At 43.0% G+C, this 22,963-nt stretch overlaps 4 protein-coding genes across 4 annotated transcripts; all 4 read left to right on the forward strand.

The window, feature by feature from the left end:
- The first annotated feature begins 77 nt into the window (after window positions 1–77).
- On the forward strand, window positions 78–1,279 carry LOC119557661 (leukocyte receptor cluster member 1 homolog). Its single transcript, XM_037870523.1, has 3 exons — window positions 78–200; window positions 257–356; window positions 415–1,279. The coding sequence occupies exons 1-3, from the start codon at window positions 178–180 to the stop codon at window positions 1,177–1,179; spliced, it is 888 nt and encodes a 295-aa protein (XP_037726451.1). The 5' UTR covers window positions 78–177; the 3' UTR covers window positions 1,180–1,279.
- Window positions 1,280–1,985: 706 nt separating this feature from the next.
- On the forward strand, window positions 1,986–7,524 carry LOC119553091 (protein slender lobes-like). The gene is made up of 5 exons (XM_037863250.1): window positions 1,986–2,298; window positions 2,485–2,574; window positions 2,645–6,297; window positions 6,361–6,585; window positions 6,645–7,524. The coding sequence occupies exons 1-5, from the start codon at window positions 2,262–2,264 to the stop codon at window positions 7,101–7,103; spliced, it is 4,464 nt and encodes a 1,487-aa protein (XP_037719178.1). The 5' UTR covers window positions 1,986–2,261; the 3' UTR covers window positions 7,104–7,524.
- A 663-nt stretch (window positions 7,525–8,187) lies between these two features.
- Window positions 8,188–9,236, forward strand: LOC119562928 (slender lobes-like protein). The gene is made up of 4 exons (XM_037876079.1): window positions 8,188–8,325; window positions 8,382–8,576; window positions 8,627–8,761; window positions 8,814–9,236. The coding sequence occupies exons 1-4, from the start codon at window positions 8,281–8,283 to the stop codon at window positions 9,042–9,044; spliced, it is 606 nt and encodes a 201-aa protein (XP_037732007.1). The 5' UTR covers window positions 8,188–8,280; the 3' UTR covers window positions 9,045–9,236.
- A 690-nt stretch (window positions 9,237–9,926) lies between these two features.
- Window positions 9,927–22,875, forward strand: LOC119562384. The gene is made up of 3 exons (XM_037875570.1): window positions 9,927–10,353; window positions 19,329–21,143; window positions 21,204–22,875. The coding sequence occupies exons 1-3, from the start codon at window positions 10,270–10,272 to the stop codon at window positions 21,510–21,512; spliced, it is 2,208 nt and encodes a 735-aa protein (XP_037731498.1). The 5' UTR covers window positions 9,927–10,269; the 3' UTR covers window positions 21,513–22,875.
- The last annotated feature ends 88 nt before the right edge of the window (window positions 22,876–22,963 follow it).

Raw genomic sequence — 22,963 nt, forward strand, 5'->3', positions numbered from 1 at the left:
TTTAATTTGAATGTGGTTCGGTTTCCCGCCAACCTCGATGTTTAGCCAGTGGAAACATTTGATAACTTCACCTACTCGGCTGATGCAAATATTCGATATTGTTGTTCAATCAATAGCACCGATAACTTAGGTACCATTTGTTTTGTCCGAGGTCTATCGACGAATTGTTAAGGTAAAATGAATATTTTACCCAAAAAACGGTGAGTTCTTGTGTTTAAACTAAAGATTCATCCTTCAAATTGCTGTGATTTTGCAGCTGGCATGTCCGCACCAAGGAGAATATTGCGCGCGTGCGACGGGATCAAGCGGCTGCGGCAGCGGAGGAGAAGATCCGCCAGGACAAATTGGAATTCGCTGTTGGTATTGCTAGAAGATCTAGAAATTCCTATATTAATGGGTTAATTTTGTATGTAGGAGAGCGAGGCACGCATTAACTTCCTGCGCCGTCAGTCGGGCTTGCCGGAAAAGGTTTCCTCTCCCAAGGAAACCGAGGGAAAGCCCGAATCCAGCACTGAACCAAGCAAAGGAGTTGATCTCTTCGCAGACTACAAGAGTGCCGTGAAGACTACCAACAAGGACCTGGAGAAGGAGCAGAAGGAGGAGCAGGAGAAGTACGAGAAGCAGATTGGGTACCTCACCTACTTGGGACAGGACACCAATGAAGCCCTGAAAGTGCGCAGCTGGTACGAGGTGGCACCCAAGAGGCCAGAAGTTGGGGATCCCGCCGCTACAGAGGCTTTTCTCAAGCAAAAGCTGGCCCACGATCCTCTGACCCTTATCAATGCCCTGCTGCCGCCGGAGAAAAAGGATCCCAAAAAGGCTACTAAGAGAAAACGTGAAAGGACACCAACTCCCCCGCCAGAACCTTCAAGCTCCCATAAGCTTAAAAAAAGCAAGAAGGACAAGAAGCACAAAAAACACAAGGGGCACAAGAGCAAAAAGGATTCCAAGGAAACCCTTCTGGACGCCGAACGCCAAAAGCGAGAAAAGCTCGATAGGCTGAGGAGGGAGCGCCTGCGACGGGAAGCGGCAGAGCGCCAGCGTTCCGAGGCTCTTTTTGCGCCCAAGGAGCCCGCCGTGACCGCCAGTGCAGCATCAACGCCTGCTCCCACGCCCAGGATTGTGCAAAAGTACAACAGCCAGTTCAACCCGGAGCTGGCAAAGCAAAATATGCTTTAGTTTGCTACATAAGTAGATTATTGCTTTGAATTTTAAAATTGAAAGGCTGTATATAACATAAATTATTGGGTTACCAAATAAATAGGGAACATTTTTAAATAAAAACTATTGTAATTCTAACAGTGGTGACTGTGAAAATAATTGAGAATATGAAACATATTTGCCATTTTTGACCGCATGGTTCTGTCCTAGCTATATGCATAGTCCTTCCTGTGAGAACTGAGGATATACACTTCGTCTTAGGGCCATTTCCAACTTTATCTGAATAATAAACAGATCAATAATATATCTACTTTATAGGGACGAAAGCGTCGTCTTCACTGCCGCAATATTACCGATATGCAAATCACATTTTTAGTTAACACAGATTCAAAAGAAACGGCTGGGTTATCAGCCATGTCACTATGCCTCTGTAATACAGACAATGCGCGCGGGCTTCAAGTCAAATTAATCACACAGTTACAACATATCCCCAGGCGGGAATAGTTCGACTGGTGTCATAATTTAAATTTAGATGAAGCGATAAATCCGGTTTAAAGATAACGGCCTCTTGAGCGCTGCCAAAAAACACCAGTGTTGCACAGCGTCTAAAGCAGGCCAAATATTAGCTGTTTTTACCAACAAAACAGAAAGATACAACCAAAATTGTATTTCATAGAGATAAGTTATCTGCAAAAGGTACGATTATAAACTTAACCTTTCCGATTTACCACCAAACCTACACCAGTTTGAATTGTAACGGCCGCCGCACAAATGCGCAACAGCCGGCAGCAGTGTTGGAGAACGTCTCGGTTTGCGGCACATGTGAAATTCACTTTTAGGCCCGGCGTCTCCGTTTCAATTTCTTTCAATTCGGTTCGGCGAAAATCACTGCAATTCCAAAAAGCCAGCTATCCGGTGTTAGCCCGTGCAAGGCCCCCCCGCGTTGGTCACTTTGTTGTAATATAATATAACCATATTACATATCCGATCGAGCGAAATCACTTTTTGGCTCGGCGTCTTCTTTGTAATAAATTGCCTGCGGGTCTAAGACGCTTTGAAAACTTAATTACTGTGTGTGGAAGACAATAGAGCCGGGCCAAATGGATGATAATATGGAGAACGACGATGGAAAACGCGGTGAGTGAATTTCGCGACAAGCGTTGCTGAAAAAGCAACGGGACCAGTAGGCCGGTGCTCCGAAGTCGGCCATTTTTCGGAGCCCCTTTTCCCAGGCAGCTCACTTTTTCCCAGAAATCCAATCAAGTTGATCATTTCCCATAAGTATTAATAAGTGTTTTTGCTTTGTTTCATCCAATATGGTAGTGACGCGGGCTCGCACTCGCCGACTATCCGTCCTGGACACAGACAGTCGTCCGAGTACTCCGCAATTGGTGGATGCGGCCGCCGAACGCGGTAAGTTGTTATTGTCTCGAAATACCAGGGGAACCCCATCTTAGACTCTGGTTTTACGCCTCCATCATAGGTACTGCCTCGCCACGTGCCACACGCCGCACTCGCCTCAACTCGTCCACTGTGGATGTGAGGACTCCAACCAGGACCAGACGCGCCTCCCTGGCCCGCGTTGAGACTCCCGAGCCGATCACACCCTCTTCCGTGAAGAGGACCGCTCGCACGCCTGCCAAGGCCACCAGATCCGTGCGCCAACAGCTCACGCTCACCGAGGAGGCGGAGGAGATAGAGGCCAAGCAGGAAATGCCCAGTCCCAGACCAAGTCCATTGCCCAAGGGCGGCAGTATGGAGCGGAAGGCCAGTGCCACCCCAAGTCCCGTGCCTGGGCGCACACGTACGGGCACGCCCACACTGCTCAGTGGTGAGAAGCGGATGACCCGCTCCATGTCCCAAACGCCGCCAACGGGCAGCAACTCATCGCCACAAGCAGTGGAGACTACTGCTAAGGCTAAGACTGGTACCAGAGGCACACCCAAAGTCGCCATCAGGGTGGAGAAACTACCGATGGACAAAACATCCGCGAAGAAGGCGGAGGCGGTCAAACAATTGGTCCTCCAGGAGAAACTCAAGGAAAAGGAATCCGCTGAGGGAGACGTTAGTTCTCCCAAGGATAGACAAACGTTTTTGAAGACATTCAACACACTTGCACAAATCGAGGCTTCAAACAAAGCTTTTAAAGCTGAAGGAAGCGCAGACTCTTCAGAAATTAAAGACTCTGCTAACGAAACATCCAAGAAAGCGGAAGAGAAGAAAGTCGAAACTCCACAGAAGGTTCATTCAGTGGAGACTCCAAAAAATGTTAAGAAAGATACCGCTACCGAAACATCGAAAAAAGTCGAAACTCCCCAGAAGGTTGTAAAATCTGTTGAGACTCCCAAAATTTTACAGACAGCCCCCAAAAATGTAAAGAAAGTCGAAACTCCGCAAAAGATTTCTGCTATGGAGGCTCCTAAGATTGTCAAGAAAATCGAAACTCCGCAAAAGATTTTATCTGTGGAGTCTCCTAACACTGTAAAGAAAATCGAGACTCCGAAAAAGATTTCATCAGTGGAGTCTCCTAAAATTGTAAAGAAAATTGAAACTCCGCAAAAGAATTCATCAGTGGAGTCTCCTAAAATTGTAAAGATAATTGAAACTCCGCAAAAGAATTCATCAGTGGAGTCTCCTAAAATTGTTAAGAAAATCGAGACTCCGCCAAATATTTCATCAGTGGAGTCACATAAAACAGTAAAGAAAATCGAGACTCCGCAAAAGATTTCATCAGTCGAGTCTCCTAAAATTGTAAAGAAAATCGAAACTCCGCAAAAGGTTCAACCTGCAGAGGTTGCTAAAATTAAAGAGAAAGCCGAAAATGAGAACCATACAATTGAAAAGAAAGCACAAACACCGCAGAAGGTTATTTCTATTGAACTGGTGGACACAAGCCCAGAAAAAGATGAGTCCATGGAGGAGCAAGAGTTTTTGGATGCAGAAGAATCGCATGTTGAGGCTGAGCCACAAGGAGACGAGCCAATGCTGGAGGAAGAACTAGAGGAGATAATCAACCTCGACAACGATGAGCCCGCATTTTCACCCCAGGCTGAAGATAAGGCAAATGAAAGCGAGGAAGCTCCCCAAGATGAAGCCATGGAAGTAACAGAGGAAAGCAAAGTCGACGTGACCGAGGTTATTTATCTACCGAACCTAACTCCTAACATCAAATCTCGTGTAGTGACCTCCCCAGTCGAACAGAAAAAATCGGTGGGCTTTAACAACGACGGTGATGACTTTGAAGTCGAAAAGACTCGTTTTCCAAAGACTCCCGGTCGAGAGAAGGTGCCAGTTTACCGCACTTTGACTCCGAAGCCAGAGACGCCATTGAAACTAGCCCTTCAAAAGGGTCGAAATAGTTCCACGCCCATAATGAAGGCCCCAGAGAGAACGCTGTCCATCAGCAATGCTGAATTGCAGGCTGCTCCTCCCCAAATTGATGCTATTAAGTCATTCGATGAGCTGGAATCGGAGAATGCCAAGGATGTGAAGGTGCAGCCAACCAACAAGTCAACCCAAAAGGATGTGAACGAAATCCTGGCTCGCCTCGAAAGCTCCGACGAAGTGGAGGATGAAGAAGACGAGGTGGAGAAGGAAGAAGATAAACACATTCCCGAGTTCGTGGACCTGGAAGCTGAAGATGCTGGTGATGATTACGTGTCTGGAGACTCGATGGACAGTTCGATGCGGCGGGAGATGGAGGAGAATGAAATTCCCCACGAGGGTGAGTCCGTTGGCAGTAAGGACACAGAGGAGTCGACCCCAGAAGAATCGGAAGGCGATGATTCCTTTATTGTCTCCGACAATGAGGAGGATTTGGGTGAACTTTGCTACTCTTCAGACGAGGAAGAAATCGAAGATGTTCCTTCTGAAAATGCCGAGAGGAACAGCAGCAAGCGTCGCCGCATTATGGTGCACAGTTCCAGTGAGGAAGAGGAGCTCGAAAGCCAAGTCAAGGAGTTAAGCCAGAGCAAATCGGAGAAGCCCAAGAACCAGAGCAACTGTTCTTCGAATGCCAGCAAACTAAGCGAGGCTGCCCAACTGATGAACGCCAGCGAGGAGAAGTCTTCGATCTCGGAAGCCGAACTGGAGAGATCCCGCCAAGTCGCCCTCAACGAATTGAACAAGTCCGAGAGATTTAACAAGACAGAAACGCGCCTGGACGTCAGCGTCATGGAGGTGGACTCCTCGGACCACGATGAAGTGGAGGAGGAGATCACGATGAAGTCCAAAGCTAAGGCCAACAGAAGTGTGTATGAAATTATGGACTCCGACGATGTGGAGGAGATCGAGGAAGCAGCTAAGAAAGTAGAATCCGATGAGAAAGAGGAATCGCATGAGAACGAAGCATCCGATGAGAAAGAGGAGACGGTTGAGAACGATGAATCCGATGCAGATGAGCCATCCGAAAACAAAGGCTCTCCGGCCACTAGAAAATCCACATCGTTCCAGACCCAAAAGTCCTCCAAATCGGCAGATGAAGAAGCTCTGCTCGCTGAATTGGCCTCTAGTAACCTGAGCCACTTGGCAACAATGTTCAATCCGCTTCAGAAGTCCCGTCGCCAGTCCCTGTATGTCCCTGTGGCAGCCAAGGAACCGAAACTGAGACGTCGCAGTGATCGTGCCAATGTCGCCAGTGACTTCTGTCCCTCGCAATCGTTTGTTCAGATGGTGGCCGAGAAGAAACAACAGAAGAACAAGCGCAAGCGGCTCTCCAAGAGCTTGTCGGGCGCTCCCGAGGATCTTGAGGAAATGGAGATCCAGCACGAGCGCAAGCGTTTGAAGAGTTCGCATGATGACTCCACGGAATTTGTGGATGAAGATCACGAGAACGAGGAGGCGCCTGTCGCCGAGGAAGATGCTAGCGAGGAGGAAGTTTCTAGAACAGACATTGCTTCACCTCTAAAAACTAATAAGTCTCCAGAAAAAGAAGATGCCATTGAAGAATCTCCCTCGGAGGAGCCCACAACTTCTCAAGACCCCAATCCACCCGAGGAGGGTCCAAAAACAATTGAAACTTCTAAAACTGCTGAGAAGTTGCTGGTTAAAAAGGAAAAGGACGCTGAGTTTTACTTGGCATACTGTCACAATCTTTTGGAAGCAGCCAACGAGGCCAAGTTGAAGGAGAAAAAAGAGGTGAGTTCCTTAAAATTTGAAAATAATTTATCCACAAATGTTGAAATCTATATATTCCTTTAGCAACTGGCCACGGGATCAAAGCCGAAGAAACCAAAGCGACTTGCTGCGCAAGCGGCTCCCAAACCCTTGGTCACCGCTAGCTCCTCGAACGCAGAAAAACCGAAGGCTAAGCCTACCGCGCAGCCACCTTCGCTCAAGAAGGACATTAAGCGTCTGCAGGCAGCACGCCAGGCTGTGAATCATGCTGTGAATCTTCTCGCGCCACCAAAAGCCGCGGATGGAGAGGTAAGATGACCACACCCCTTGCCCAACTAGACACTAACCCAACCCTTTATCCTCCACAGCCTCGCACGCTCTTGCGCAAATTGTCGCCACAGCCGCCAGTGGTGGACAAGAAGTCGGCCAAGCAGAAGAAGCAGGCGAAGAAACCAAAGGCACAGGAGACAACACCGCCAAAGAGTTCGGATGAGGAGAACTACGGCCAACGGGTGAATCGCATCCGCACAAATGCCGGCTACGTGACGGTGACCGATGCGCCAGTTCAGAAAATTCCCAAAATCGAACTGATCAAGACCAGTTCGGGTCTGGTGCGCGTGGAGCCGGTCACTCCCAAGCAGAAATACTTCCGCGCGCTGCCTTCCACACCAAAGTTGCATGGGTTCAGCGAGGAGCCAGGACCCTCTGGCATGTCAAGGAAGCGCTCCAAACATCCGCAAGCAAAGGGCGAAGATCGTGCCAAACACAATCCCGCCAAACAGTCGGCGCTGCGCTTCAAGGAGCAGATATTTGCTCGCAAATCTTAGGATAATATTCATAGAGATCGAATCTAGTATTAGCGGTTGGAAATGTCAAGTGTACACAATGCATACTTTAAATTTTTGTTTCTTTTCTTTACTATATCCCCCCCAAGTTGAATTTGATTTATCTATTATTTGTTCTTTTCAATATTTGTTGTGAAACATGACTTCAACTTGCCATTTATTATACTTTTGATCCATCACGTGTTCACAGCCATCACACACAGAATGCATACTTTAAATTTTTGTTTCTTTTCTTTACTATTTCCCCCCCAAGTTGAATTTGATTTATCTATTATTTGTTCTTTTCAATATTTTATTGTGAAACATGACATCAACTTGCCATTTATTATATTTTTGATCCATCACGTGTTCACAGCCATCACATACATACCCCAGAAATAAATTTATGTTTGTTGAATCTTAAGCCCCTATTTTCGAAAACAACGAAACCAAATATGCTGCACCTGTTTTGCACGTTGATCCAATCAATTATACACATTTTTTTTGTAGTGATATTAATTGGATGTATATTAAATGGTATAATGAATACTTCAGTGGCGTTACGAATTAGTTGTCCAGACATGTTTCAATACGTATCATTCCAACTTTGAGCATGTAATAAACGGAAAATAAAGGTTATTATAATTACAAAAAATACAACAAATTTGAATAGCTTGGTGGGCATCAACAATGATGAAAAAAAAAGCGATCCTTCATATCATTTTGACCTTTGCTGAGCCGAAATTGAGCTTATTATTATAATTAAGCTACGGTCAGACGATCAAATTATGGTTTTATAGAGCATTTATAAAAACTAAGAACCGGAACAATTTATTTTCTTTCAAAATTAAATTTTAGCTTAAAAACTGAATTTGACAATAGCGAATTGAATATTGTCATTGGTATTAATATTTATTATAAATTATAAATAAGTGCACACCCCTAAAATTAAAAAACACATCATCCTCTGCAATATGCTTTCAATACAAACCCAAATGTTTTAATCATATAACCTTTGTTTATTTCAATTATCTAAGTTCTTGGGTCCAGTAGGCTGGTGATCCAAAGTCACTTCATCTGAGAACGTTTCCATACTTTCCATTTGGCTGGCAGCTCGCTTCCGTCTAGATCAAATTTCGTTTCAAAAAATTTCTTGATTTGTTTTAATTCAACCAAAAAAATGGTGGTAACTCGCAGTGCAGCAAAATTAAAGCAAAGCGAAGGGGTACGTTTGTTGAATAATCGGGAGTGTTGTGGAAGTAAATCTCCATATTTCTTTAGCCCTCGGCCGCGGCACAAAAGCAAGTCAAGACTCCCGAACCGAAGGCCCCAGCCAGTCCGCCTGTTCAGAAGCGAGGGGCAGCAGCCAAGCGTCGTCCTGCTCCCAAAAAGGATGTGAAGGAGCTCCAGGTGGCCCGTCAGTCGCTACGCGAAGCAATGAATCTCCTGGCCGAAAAAACATCTAACGTCGAGGAGGTTTGTAAAGATGATATTTACCATTAAAACTATAATAACCTCTGATTTAGGAAACTGCCAAGGAAAAAAACCAGAAGGGGGGAAAAAAATTGGTTGCCCCAAAGGCCGATAAAGAAATTCCAACTTCCCAGAATGGAAAAGCTGCCGCCAAACAGCCAGATCCATCCACTGCCACCGATCAGAAGGTGAGAGATATCTTACCAATTATATGATAGTATTGTAATTAATCTTTCACAGCCAACTAAAAAGCCCATTAAAAAGAAGACGACTAGGAAGCCAAGGACCAAGGCTACTTCGCCAGTCAAAAGCTCCGATGAGGAAAACAAACCAGTCCGGACAAGTGCGGGCTACCTGACCATCTCGGATCAGTCTCCTCGGAGGGAACCCTCCATAAATCTGACCAAAGTCAGATCGAACATCAAGCAACAGCCGCTGAAGCCTCAAGCCGATGGCAAGCGTAAAAACTAAATATTGGGAGAAACTATATAGAATCGGTTGGAAATGTACATGGTTACCTTCAATTTTTGTTTCGTTACTTGATTTCTTGTTATATTTTCTGTTATATTTCAAAATTTCGTTTTTTAAATGCAATGTTTACATGTTACTAGCATTTTACACCTCGTTTTATGCGACATTTAGTAACCAAAGACATACAATTAAAAAAATAATACATACATAAATTAACTAATTAAATTAATACACGAGTAAAGCGATCGCGAACCTAGATTGCAGATCCCTTTCCAGCTTCTCAATTTGGATAGCCTTTTTGAAATTTTTAAATGTAACGTTTTAATTTAAAACTTTGAAGTCTGGTTTTTCAGTAGAAAGGGCACATTTTCGTTAATTTTAAATGTGCCTAATTCCATAGGCACATTTCCGAAATTTTCATTAGGCACCGAAGTGTGTTTCGTGTTCAAACTTTAAGAAATAAAAGCAATTTAACTCTGCGTTTTTTACAACGACCTTTTTTTGAAATTTTGATTTTTTCCAGCCCTGCTGGAGTCGTGTCACTGCTAACGGGTCACCCTGGTTCGGAACCATCTTTGGTGTTTTTCCCAAAATCAATATGCGGTCTTCATCTCTCTCGACTCGACGGCGGCAGCAACAGAGAAATTCGACATTTATTTTTCTCTCACATTTCGACCCTCTCTCTCGGAGAGCAGAGAACAGATCTTGCATCTCCCTTTTTTACTGACACTACGCTGAGGCTGTCTCCCTTTTTTACTGACACCACTTACGTTGGCTTACGTTTTGTTGACACTTACGTTCGCATCTTCCATCTCCCTTTTTTACTTTACGTTACGTTTTACGTTACGTTTTGCGACGACCGCAGCAACAGAGAAATTCGACATTTATTTTTCTCTCAAATTTCGACCGTGGCGGGTGGTTACTTTTGTTTTGCTCCGCGAACTCCGAATCGAATCCGACGAGGCCGGTGTTGTTGATAGCTCGATAGTTAGCGATAATTCGGGCGCCATGAACGAAGGGTCCTTCCGTGGGAAATAGAAATCGAGAGGTGTGCTCAAATCGCGGATTGGAATTCCCGGGAACAACGGTGTTTCTTGCCCGTGTTTCACTTTGTGCGCGAAAAGAACCGTTGAACGGTTTTCGGGAAATACAGAGTACTGGAAGAGAAGAGGACGGCCCGAAAGTCGGGCGAACTCAACGCAAATCGTCGATCAAAACAAAGTGCATGCTTAAAGCGGAAACTATCAACATGTTCGAACTGGAGGATTATTCGAGCGGCATACACGAGGGTTTCTTCAGCAAATACGCGGTAAGAAACTGAATAAACAGCTTAATAACTTTTTGCACACATTTCGCCGGCCGGCCAATCACACGCACACACACACACACATTCGCATGTGCGCTCGTTCGCGCACACAGACAGGCGCAATTTTTGAATTTAACGTTCAGTCTCCACGTTCCCCACACCCCCAACCGTTCCCATACCCATTCCCACCTGAACGTTTAAAACCCACCACTGAGAAGAACAGTTTAACGGCGAAACTTTGGTTCCACTCGCCATCTCGCTCGCCCCTGCGGCCATCTATTCCCCGCCTCGCTCGCTCCAAAGCTTTGTTGTTGAGTCGCTCGACTCGCCCTCGCCGCGTTTAACGTGCAATTTTGAATTGTGAATTCGCCGTGGCTTATTTACACGCCCGCCTGTGCGTGTGTGTGTGTTTACTTTTGATCGTTAAGCTTTGAAAATTGCCTTTTTTGCTTTTCGTATTTCGCTCAATAAACGGATGATTAATTACATACAACCGGAACAGCCAGCGCCGATAACGAATAATGGTCTTGATGTTCTGTGGAGATTGTTTACTTCCTCATCTTCCGTTTGGTGTGGGGGTTACTAACTTGGCTAGCCTCCGCGGAATTCACCTCTGTTAACCGCCTGTTAGTGGGACTAAACAGTGGATTTTAATTCACTTTTTAATCGGAGGGGGATTTGCCAGTATTGTTCCACTCGTACCACTAATATAACTCTGTTTTTTTACCCTGTCTTTGTAGTTGTAGTTGTAGCCGCTCGCAATTGTTTGGCTTATTTATTTTTTGTCACACACAGCGATGGTTGAAACAATAGTGAATAATATTAACAATAGGTGCGGAAATTCCGTAACTTTAACTGGGACTTTACAGCAACTTTGAAATTAGTAATTATAGTAAACCATATCTTTGTCATAAGAAGTATTGCTTTTCTTATGATAACAAATAAATAATGAAAAGTATTTCTAAAGAGGTCAAGAGTTAAATTATATCATAATAATATATTGGAATAACTCTTGTTTTTTTTTTATTCAAATATTAGGAATTTCGTGATACCATTTAAAATTAAGGACATAGTATTCTAATACATAAATGGTGGTTCATTTCTCGAAATATTTAATAATAATATTTTTCAGAGATGTTCTCTTAACACAGTTTTTATTGTAAAGTTCTGGAGAGTTCTATAGAAATATTGTAAGGAACTTGTATTACATGGCAGGGGGCGATCCAAAGGTCAAAGTATTGTAATAAGTGTTGGTTAAAGTCTCAAAATATTTAATAGTAATATTTTTTAGATAGTTTCATTGTAAAGTTCTGGAGAGTTCTATAGGAAAATTTGAATTACTTGGCAGGGGGCGATCCAAAAAGACTGACTTATGGGTTCGATGTGCTATTTTCTTGGCCGCCACTGTGACCCCGAGTATTTCTCCGCTGGTTCGCTGAGTTTTTCGTCTGGGGGCCTCTTCTTCAGCTTTTGCGTTTTAAACTTTTTGAAGGCCAAGCGTTCACCTCGAACTTCTCGGTCTTGAACTGTTTTAGCCCGTGTTTAAGCCCACAATATAGTTGGCAAGTGATGGTTTTGGCTAAAGATTAAAGTTTCATCTAGACTAACCGCCAAAATCGACAGTTCGTCAGAGGAACTGACCTCCAGCAAAGTTTGCATATTTTTCAATGGAAAATCACAACGTTCTTTTGAAAAACATGTGCGCCTGTTAAATGCAACATGCAAAAATCCACACTCGCACACAAACGCAATCTACAAGTGTTGCGAATTGCTTGCGTGTGTGTGTGTGTGGGTTTGCGAAGGGGAACAAAGAAAAGCAAACAAAATAAAATGTTTTATCTTGGGGTTTCCGCGTGTGTGTGTGTGGTGTGTGTGTGTGGTGTGTGTTTGCTTGTGAGTGTGGGAACAAAACAAAAGAAAAATAAAAAAGCAACAGTCGACAGTTCCCACATCAAAAGCTTTTCTCACCCGTTGGCCATCTCTTTCGCACTGTTCTCTTTCTTCTCCTGGGTTTCGGCAACCTTTGTTGCAGCAACATGGCAAAAAAAAAAACAAAGAAAAACGAAAGAAAGAAGTAAAACAAAAATCAAAGTAAAAAGCCAACAAAGAACAACTTCAAAGTTCAACGCGCTTTTTATTGGGATTTTCAGGGGGTTTTCAGGGGGTGGTCACCCACCTACCCCAAAATGCAAAGTGAGAGGGAGACAGCTAGAGAGAGGGAGAGAGAGAGAGATAGAGGGGCTGTGGGAGGACTGCCACTTGTGTGGTTTTCGTTCTGCTGCCGAATATGAGCGCCCAGCTGTATGCCGCATAGATTTTCTCACGGCCCCAACACACAGACACACAAAGCACGCACACTAGCACACCGTTCTGCCCCTCTGCCACCCACACAAACACACAGATAGGGAGTTGGATTTTACTTATAGGAAAGTTCAGATTAGGTGAGCCTAACTTAACCAAAAACACCTTAGAAGTATAATAATCCCATTGGAATAATAATTTTTTTTAAGTTCACCTTTATTTCTCAAAAATATGGTTTAAGGCTATTAGACAACGTTTATAAAGTGCAAAACCTTAACTTCCAGGAAATACAATTCTACAAAAACTTATTATTTTGACTTTTACTCAAAATATCACTTAATAATAACGAATTTTTATTTTCTTTATTTATATTTTTTTGACATACGATTTATATTCCAATTTTTATAATTCTAAATTTACAAAAAAGTTAAGTTCTTTATTTATAGCCTTCAAAAATTAAACCTTGAAATATTTTCCCTTAAATTTAAACCCAAATTAACAAAAAATTCGAGTCAAGGCAAGTAATTACCATTCTGTTAGTTCCGCGAGATACTTTGGCCAACCCGACTAATTAGCCCAAAAAAAACCTCTTAAACATCAGCCGAAAGACCAACTTTCTCAAAGGGAAAGATCAAAAATGGATTTCCAGGCTAAAAATAAACTTTTGGCAAATGAAGATTGAAGATTTCTTAAAACACATGCAGCTAATGAATGAAATAACCCCCAGGGAAACTGCCTTACTTCCCGCTAAACCGAGAGATTTCAAAACGATTTACGACTTGAGAGATCATAATGTGAGTTTAAGGATGTACCTTTGGCTTGGGATTTGGATTTGGATTTTGGTTGGTAATGCAGGCAGGCAGGCGACTTTTATTGCACCATAAAGTAATTTACAAATGGGCGCTCATGACCTCAGGGAAGATGTTGTTTAAGGATGGTTCGAGAAAGGTCCGAAAGGAAATGGATGGTTCTACCTGAGTGAGGGATTTCTGCCCTTATCTGTATTTCTCTGTGTGTCAGCAGAGTGATTTCGAGGTGAAAGCCGGAGAAAGATGCGAAGCAACAAGAACCAAGAAATGCAACAAAAGACAAGCAGATGCAGGAAATATGAAGAACTCGGAACAATTGCGAGTGACGAATCCTGCCGAGAAAAGGACGAAATACCCTCCTCGGTGGCTCCTTGGTTCGTTGCACAACTTAAAAAGGCCAACAACTGAGCAGCTGCAACTGAGCAGCAGCAACTTTTTGCCGGCAGGAGGAGGTAAAAAAGGCTAAAGGCAAAGGCAAAGAGCAGGGGCTGTGTAGGCCTTGTCGAAGTTTTACTGACAACTTTTGCATTTTCCTTTAATCCCCCTGATGGCCAAAAAGTGCTTGCTGTGAACTTTGCTCGCCTGTTCAATGCATTTTTATTTCGGCACATTTTTTCGAGAATTTTTTAGGGGGGCAGAAAATATAAAAAAAGCAGTTAAGAAGTGGAAAAGAGTGAGAGGTGTAGAGAAAGTCAGGTTCCCATATATCATGACTTGCTAGGCCTTTTCCTGGGCTTTCTGAGCGCCGCATGCGAAAGCCGGTTGATTTATTAGGGCTCTTGGATTCAGAATCAGACTCAGGGATTTATTAACCCTTCACCCGCACACTGTCCTCTTTTTTGCACACCCAAGCAAAGAGGTGCGAAAAGTGGCAATTCCTTGGCACCGGAGGCTTGAGCAGTAAACTAATTAGAGCCAGGAAGTGCGCTTTCCGTTGCCGCAAATGCAATTCTAAACAGTTTGCGATTCTGGAATTGCTACTTACAGCAGGAAATAGAATAGAAAACTACAGTGGCGTCTCAATAATGCAGAATGTTGAAATATATTTAAGAAATGGTATTTAAAAATAGGCTACTGTGGTAGTTCTTACTTATAGCCTACGTTTTAACAATTATTTAAATTTACAAATTAAGTTACTAATTATTTCTAAGCCACGTTTGAATTACACCGTTGAGGAAGTACTATTTTCCCATAATTTGAACCCTTTGGTTTCCAGTTGTGCAATCCACTCAATCGATCACTTACTGTACCGCCAGCCACACAACAGAACTAGGGACTTATCAACCCCCGAGTTGCAGCTGCCCGAGCCTGCTGCTTCCTCTTTTTCCCCATTCTCTTCCAATTTCGACTGCAAACTGGCAATTCAACAGAGGGCAGGCCAAAAGGTTATCACACAGACACGGAAACGCACAAACACACACCCGCTTTGAGAAGGAATTTAGCGAGGGGAGGATGAAGGGAACCGAACTCTGAGTAGGGGAAAACTGAGGAAAAGAAGAGCCCTAGAGGAAAACCTCAATCATTCCATCACTCCCCATAATGGAGTGGTCTACGGGCCCTAGGAATGTCATATCATCTGAGTTCTATTTCGGTTATAATGTTCAATTAATGACTGCGGGGGTGAGGGCGGAAGGGTTGACTATGGGGGATGGGGGTTAACTGTCGGCAAAAGGTTAAAGGGTTGCCCGAATTGCCAAAAAAAAGATTGCATAATTTAGCATGAAATCTATACGAAATTGGTGAATCATAGTATAATTAAGGTAGATAGGGCAAGGGGTTGTAAATTCTAAGAATATGATTTAAAAGTGATTTAAGGGTTAAGTTTATATAAAAGTAATAAATATTCAAAAACCAACGGGAAACTAAAAAATTTTTTTCATTTTTAAATATTTATGAAATGAAATATAAATTTATTTAAATTTCATTTTGCCAATATATATGTCTTAAATATTGGGATTAGTTTGGTTTTTTACCATATCGACTCTTAAAAAATTTGTAAAAGTATTAAAAAGTATTAAAATTCTGTTATCTCCTCAAAAACTTAATATTGACCCTTGGGGTAGTTATTAATTTCCTTATATCTTGCATAGGTACGAGATATTGCAAGCGAATAGGCAGATGCATTTCCTGCTGGCTGAACATCTTTTATTCACATCCTTTTATTGTACCGACCTAGATCTACACAGTCTGGGCTTACTCATTGTTCGGTTCTTACGTCCCCCTGTCCAAATATCCATTAAACCAAATCATAAACACTTTGTCCCATTGACTCTTATCGCCACTCAATACAATCGATTGAAAAATTGAGAAACTGCAGAGAACTGCCAGCTGCTGAAGATTGCCAGCTGTCCCAGTCTTCTGTTTTCTTTCTTCTGGCTCCATGACTGACTCTTCCGATACCGAGTTTCCCTTTTATAGGTTGGGTTGCATGTTGCATGGTGGCTGCATTCGAAAAGCAACAATTACTGACTCAGCCTTTTGGCCCGGCTCTTGTCTGCTTATCAGCCAAACACCTGCCGCGAGGTAACTAGATTTTGTTTCGGCCAGGACGCGCCATATGAAGGGGGAATGGGATGGTGGTGTGGTGAGGAGTGCTGGTGCATTGCTATTCGGTAAGACCATTACAAGATTGGGTAGGAAAAAGAGGGCACTCAAAGAAATATCATTATTTGAAGATGAAAACAGGTCAGAAAACCTTAATTCCTTTAGAATATGTTTTAAGTATCGAAATGACTTAATAGTAAGTGCTAAAAAAACCAGGTTTTATATTTTCTATCCTTATAAAAATTAAATTGGTTAGACGTACTAGGACTTCAAGTTACAAAAATTATAGATACTGTATCGAAAACCTCAGTATCTTTTGGAACATTTTTCAACTAACGTAAAGCTAAAAACCTAGTTTTATATTTTCTTACCATATAAAATAGGTTAGACGTATTAGGACTATAAGTTACAAAAATAAGAGATCCGATCCCATAACAAAAATCTCTAAGTATCATTAATTTACCGAAAAAGGGACACATTTTTTTTAAATAATTTTGAACCATATTTATTTTCTTAAGTTAAATTAAACCCTATTTCCCAAGTGTATTTCAATCGCTTAGTGGAAAAAAATTGGGGTCTGTAAATGGGCGGAAGCACTTGGATGCCACTTGAAATTTTGAACTGACAAAACAGGGATCCACAGAATGCTCATCGCCCCTCTTCGAATTCCTCACATCCCGATTATTTCGTCACAGACACATGGGAATGGGAATGAGATTGGGACTGTGATGGTGGGTGAATGGGTTGTGCAGATAAAGGTGCTCAGTTTTTGGGGAACCCCCAATACTCTCCAACCTCTAGCCATCTCCTTTTTTCCCCACACTGTGATAAAGGAGTCCCGAACATGCGCCTGCACCAATTTATGATATCCTGCTAAATTATGCAACTTATCACTGTCGTGTGGCGGGCTCTATATCATCCCGATGTGTGTATATGCTCTTGTCTATCGATTTTTCGGCGTCGCCGCATAATAAAAGCACAAAAGTCGTCCTGTTTGGGGTCACCAAATGACCCCAGCCCCCTTTTTTGGGGTCAGGTCAGTGTTTTGTGCTCTGCTTCAAGGACACCTTGACATTGAACTCCCTCTCTCGCTCTCCTCTCGCCATCTCTCTTTCTCTCCGCCTATCCCCATCTCTGTCGCTCCTTATCTAACAGCAGCGCCACTTTTAACAGCCGCCCAAAAACTGTAAAGTAACAAAAGCATCCATATCATAATACTACATATTGCCAACAGAGCTGCAAAAAAAAAAAGAGTATAAAGTCTGCAGGCAAAAGCAAAAGTACTTTGTATGTTTTTGCTTTTGCTTTACTTCATTTCTGTTGTTGTTGTTGCTGCTGCTGCTGCCCGCCTTGTGTTTTCTGTTCTCAGCAACTCGCCGCATGTTTTGTTGCCTACTGTACGCGCAACAGAGGTCGCAACTTCGCCTCTGTGGCAGCTCTGTTATGTGCGTTCTATGTTTTTGTAAATTTCCTACCCTCTCTCTCTGGCTCTCATTCTCTCTCTCTCGCGCTCAACTTCGCCGCACACATAGAGAAAAAGAGGAAAAAACAACAACTGTTTTTGTAAGGCTTTAATTCCCTTTTCCCTGTGCAGTATGTACGTATGTATATCATGTGTCTGTATGTTTCCCCCTTTTGCTGTCTTTTTCCCTCTTTTCTGCAACATGCTGCCGCAACATTTTGTTGATGTAAATCTAATATTAAGTGAGTCACTTTTGTTGAGGGTAGGATGAAAGAATTCGCCTCTCCAGGCCCCATTTATAATGCTGGTCGCGAATCGCGATCCCCGCGATTCCTCGATTGTGTTGCATAAAACTTTCAGTTTTTCTGATATCCGGTTTGGCCACAGCCTTTGCTGTTGTTGCTGTGTGGCCTTCTCGCGGCCTGAACCTGGACCCTCGACTCCCGACTCCTTTGCCTCCCACTTTTGTTTATGTTTATGTTGTGTAAATACAGCGACCGACAAAAAAATAGCTAATATTAAAAAAAAAAAAAAATTTTTTTTAAATGTTTGAGGTTTGATATTAATAACACACCAAGATATGTGAACATATGTCCTTAAGAGTTTTTCAAAATCCCTATTTAAAATAGAACCATATATGATTATTATATTTTCTTATTTATCACTAAGTTAGGCCTATTTTCTCATATTTTTTAAAATATAGATAAAATAAAATTGCTATTATTTTTCGAACACTACTGTTTTGAATGTTTGTGCACTCTTACATAGTTTACATACATATATTTATGTACACATGCAGCACCGACTCACGAAAAAAAATTTGTTTACATGTGCCGACTTTGTTGTTGTACTGGTTCTGGTGTTGCAACATGAGTTATTTTCGTTGTTTTGTTGTCGGGCGTGCTATATGGAACTCAGAAAATATCCGAACCCCGACTTTTTCCCTTTTCCTATCCTTTTGCTGTCTGCTCGTTGTTTTTTATTTATTTTTTTCCAGTCTGCCTGCCTTCGCGCGTAAAAAACTGGTTTTGAACTGGGATCTCTTGCTCCTGTGGTCCCTCATTTATTATTGTTGTTTTCGCTGATGTGGTTGTAGTTGTTGTTGTTGCTGGTGGTGCCTCATATAGAAAATGAAAACCTATACGATCCCCAAAAGGCAGGCATATACATATCGACATGTATCTGCACGGGGATATCAGATTCGGACCCAGATTCGAGCGACTTGAGTTACAGATTTAATCATTATGATACATATATGTGGGACTATGTGTGCATGATGATGGTATACAAAGGAATTTTATCCTACGAGGTGTTCTTTGGAAAATGAAAGCGCGGGAAAATTTTCAGTACGTGTGTTTCTAGGTTTGTTGATGTTTTGATTTGTGCTAAGCGTAGCAGAATGGAAATTTGTTTGCTGAGAAATGAAACGAAATATGATCGTTGGATCTCGTTTTTTGAATAAATAGGGGTACTCTTAGTTTTAATACACATGTGTAGCTTTTATGGCTTGTACAGCAAATTTTTACTTCCTTATATTTTGCTATGCTATATTGGTAAAATTGGTTTGCTACGCTTATTTAATTTACTATGCGCTATTTTTTTTATTTATTTAAACTACATTTCCAACTAATTTTATCTAAATTAAGGTAATCTCTCACCTCTTGTTTTAAATATTTGGGCTATTATTATCAAAATATCAAAAACATTTTTACGGCATAGGGACAAATGTCAACATTATCTTTTTTTTATCACTACTTAGTAGATTTATTACCTTGTATTAAAAAAAAAAGATTTTGCTGATAAGAAGAAACTTATAATTAGATCGATCAATAACTAAAATGTGTGTCACTTCCGTTTTGCAGGATGCGGCTGGACCCTCGCTGGACTTCTATGTGTCCGACTCGATGCAGGAGATGCTGAACGTGGACATTCGCGCAGAGATTGCAAATGTGGTGGGCAGCTCCAGCAGCGACCTCACCGCATCCCTGGATCAGACCTTGGAGGCTATATCAGCGATCAATAACACCCAGTGCAATGGAAACAGCAGCCAGTCGGCTTCCTACAATGCCAATACAAACTTCCTGACCAGCAGCGCACTTCACGCCTCGCCCACGGCCAAATGGATGGGTTCATCGGCCAGTTTTTGGTCCAACAGCGATTACTATGCGGATCTGGGCGCATGCGTAAACCCCATTTCCGTAATGCCACTGATAAACTCGTCTTCCGGATCCGGAATGTTCTCGCCAAAGAGAAACAAGACAGCCACATGCACTCAGGGAAGGGCGGGAGCGGTGCCCTCGTCTCCCACCGCCGAGAGAGATCATCCCAAGTCCCATCTGACCTTCTCGCCGGCCCAAATGAAGGTCAGTGCCGGGTCCATGCGGCGGGAGCAGGTTATGGCCCACATTCCCAAGCAAATATCGGTGGTTACTGGAACCGGAACCACGGCGCCCGCTACAATGGCCACAAATTCGGCGCTTCAACGCCGTAATTCCTCGGCCGTAGATGCAGTGCGCAAGGATTTGGGCACAGAGTTGCGCAAGGCCCAGTCCAGTCCGGTGCCCAACTCCGTGGAGGAGCTGGGAAAGGGAAAGGGATCCACACTGCTTAGCGCAGGAGTGGGAGCCACCAACACAATTAAACTGGCACCCGGCATCGGCGGTCTGACCTTTGCCAACAGCGTTGCCTACCAGAAGTTGAAACAAACCTCTTCCGTGAAGTCACCAGGAGGAATCTCGCCAGGAGCGGGATCGAATATGGGCATCAAGCGGGAGGATTCGAACAAGCGAGGACTGCAGGCCAGCACCACACCAAAGAGCATCGCCTCGGCGGCCAACTCGCCGCACCATCAAATGCAAAGCAACTACAGTCTGGGATCACCCTCGTCCCTGTCCTCTTCATCGGCATCTTCGCCCCTGGGAAATGTCAGCAACCTGGTCAATATAGCGAATAATAACAGCACTGGAGGTGGCGTCGGTTTGGTAAAGCCCCTTCAGCAAAAGGTCAAGCTGCCAGCAGTGGGCAGTCCGTTTCCCAAGCCAGCCTACTCATACTCCTGCCTCATCGCTCTGGCCCTCAAGAATTCGCGTGCAGGATCACTGCCCGTGTCGGAAATTTACAGTTTCCTTTGCCAGCATTTTCCCTACTTCGAGAATGCCCCCAGTGGCTGGAAGAACAGTGTGCGGCACAATCTGTCCCTCAACAAATGCTTCGAGAAGATCGAGAGACCAGCCACGAATGGTAATCAGCGAAAGGGCTGCCGTTGGGCCATGAATCCCGAGCGCATTAACAAGATGGACGAAGAGGTGCAGAAGTGGTCGCGCAAGGATCCGGCTGCTATACGCGGAGCAATGGTCTATCCTCAGCACCTGGAGTCCTTGGAAAGGGGAGAGATGAAACACGGATCTGCGGATTCGGATGTGGAACTTGACTCACAGTCGGAGATCGAGGAATCCTCGGATCTCGAGGAACATGAGTTCGAAGACACCATGGTGGATGCCATGCTGGTGGAGGAGGACGAGGAGGCCGAGGAGGAGGATGACGACGATGAGCACATACTCAGCGAGTTCGAAGGTGAGGACGAGCGTCAATCCCTCGCTAATGGAAACCAGTCGAATAACCACCTGCCCATCGATCACGCACTACTGGCCCAAAAAAGCAACGACTTTGATATAGAGGTGAGTTTGGATAGTCACATCCTTAATGGTCCAGTTCTAAAAGGTTCCTTAAATCTTCAGGTTGACGATCTGTACGATGCCATCGACATCGAGGACGACAAGGAGGCAGTGCGGCGAGTCCTTACCAACGGTCAGGCGCAGCACATCATCGAGTTGAATCCGGCCGATTTGAATGCCACCGATGGCTACCACCAGCAGCAGCCTCCATCGAAGCGGGCTCGCGTGGACATCAACTATGCGATTGGCCCTGCTGGTGAACTGGAGCAGCAGTACGGCCAGAAGGTGAAGGTGCAGCAGGTCACACAGCCGCAGCAGCATCCGCCCACATACAACCGGCGGAAGATGCCGCTGGTCAACCGCATCATCTAGAGCGGGGCGCAGCCCCCTAACGCATTACATTAATCACTTAGTCCTAGGTCTTTGGTATATAAGGAACCCTTGCTACGCTTAAACTTAATCTCTAAGCCCCCCTCATCCAATATCGAATATCAGTTTTCGGTTTCGTGTGCAGAACCCAATAATGTTATTTAATCCCCCTCACTTATTTGTAGTTCAGTTTGGCTGTCGGTTGATTTTAAATCTCGATTCGAGCCCGAGCCAACTGAAAAAGAATGAGAGCATGTGCCCTCCGTTTTTGGTTAATTTGAATCTTTTCTTTTCTTTAGTCGCTTCTCGAATAAATCTTTATAAATAATGTTACACAAATAACCAAATTTTGCTATACTTGACGATACTTCAAGTCCGCTTTGCATGACGCTTGAGCAAAAAACTCAATAGGTTCCACTGACGAAGCATTAGCATGTTAATACATATTTTCCCCGTCTTGAATTTTAACTTTTGATTTGATCTCCTACTGACAAATGAAATTTCATCCTCAATTGATAAGAAACTTGACAATGCATTTATGACAAATGATTCCACGCGTAGTCGTAGAATAATATTAATGTGCAACACAACGATTATTTTGACAACGAAATGTGAACAGTAGGTTTATATTTCCACCTTTTGTTGATTATTTCACCCAATGGTGACAATTTGCATTTGCGAACATTTTCAGCTTAAATTTAGGATTAAGAAAGTTGAAAGAGAATTGATCACACATACTTGCCGGTCCAGTATTCGTATGCGAGTTATCATGCGGATTTTTTATAGAACTTTTGTATGTATTGTACTATATATATGAAAAAGACACAGCAAACCAACAATTATTGTCGGAAAGTTCAGTCAATTAATTATACGGTTATTTTGTAAGCCGGTTCGGAATGTAAATAGTTTACACGCAGAGAAAAACTTGTATACTATGTTCTAGCTGTAAGTGAAATGTATGTAAAATTATTTGTAAGCCAAACCCGAATTCCAAATGAAACGACAAGATCCGAAAACCAATAAGACTTGAAAGAAGCGTACCCGACTAATAAACATGATCAAGCCTCAGAAGTAAATAGTACAAAGTTACGGGCAAGTAAAAGAAAGCATTTACACAGCCAGCTCATGGATGGCTCATGGAATAAACCATTTTTGTTATTATCCTTTTCTCATTTTATGTTTCGACTCAGCTTTCGCATTCAACAATTCCATTTACGAACCAACAACATTCATGCATTTATTTGTTGTAATATTAGCACCTAAGTAGCATTACAAAATTTTATCCATAAGCAAAACTATGTAAATCATTAAGCTAAGAAAGAACAATTTTTGTATAGAGTTGTTAGAAAATCAATTGACAAAACATAATTGAAACCAAAAAAAAATTAATAAAAAAAAATGACACTAAACATTTTAATTATTTGACTTTTGAATTAAACTCTCCGCTCTGGTAT

This window comes from Drosophila subpulchrella, chromosome 3R (genome assembly GCF_014743375.2).
Source record: "Drosophila subpulchrella strain 33 F10 #4 breed RU33 chromosome 3R, RU_Dsub_v1.1 Primary Assembly, whole genome shotgun sequence".
Taxonomy (NCBI): Eukaryota; Metazoa; Arthropoda; class Insecta; order Diptera; family Drosophilidae; genus Drosophila; species Drosophila subpulchrella.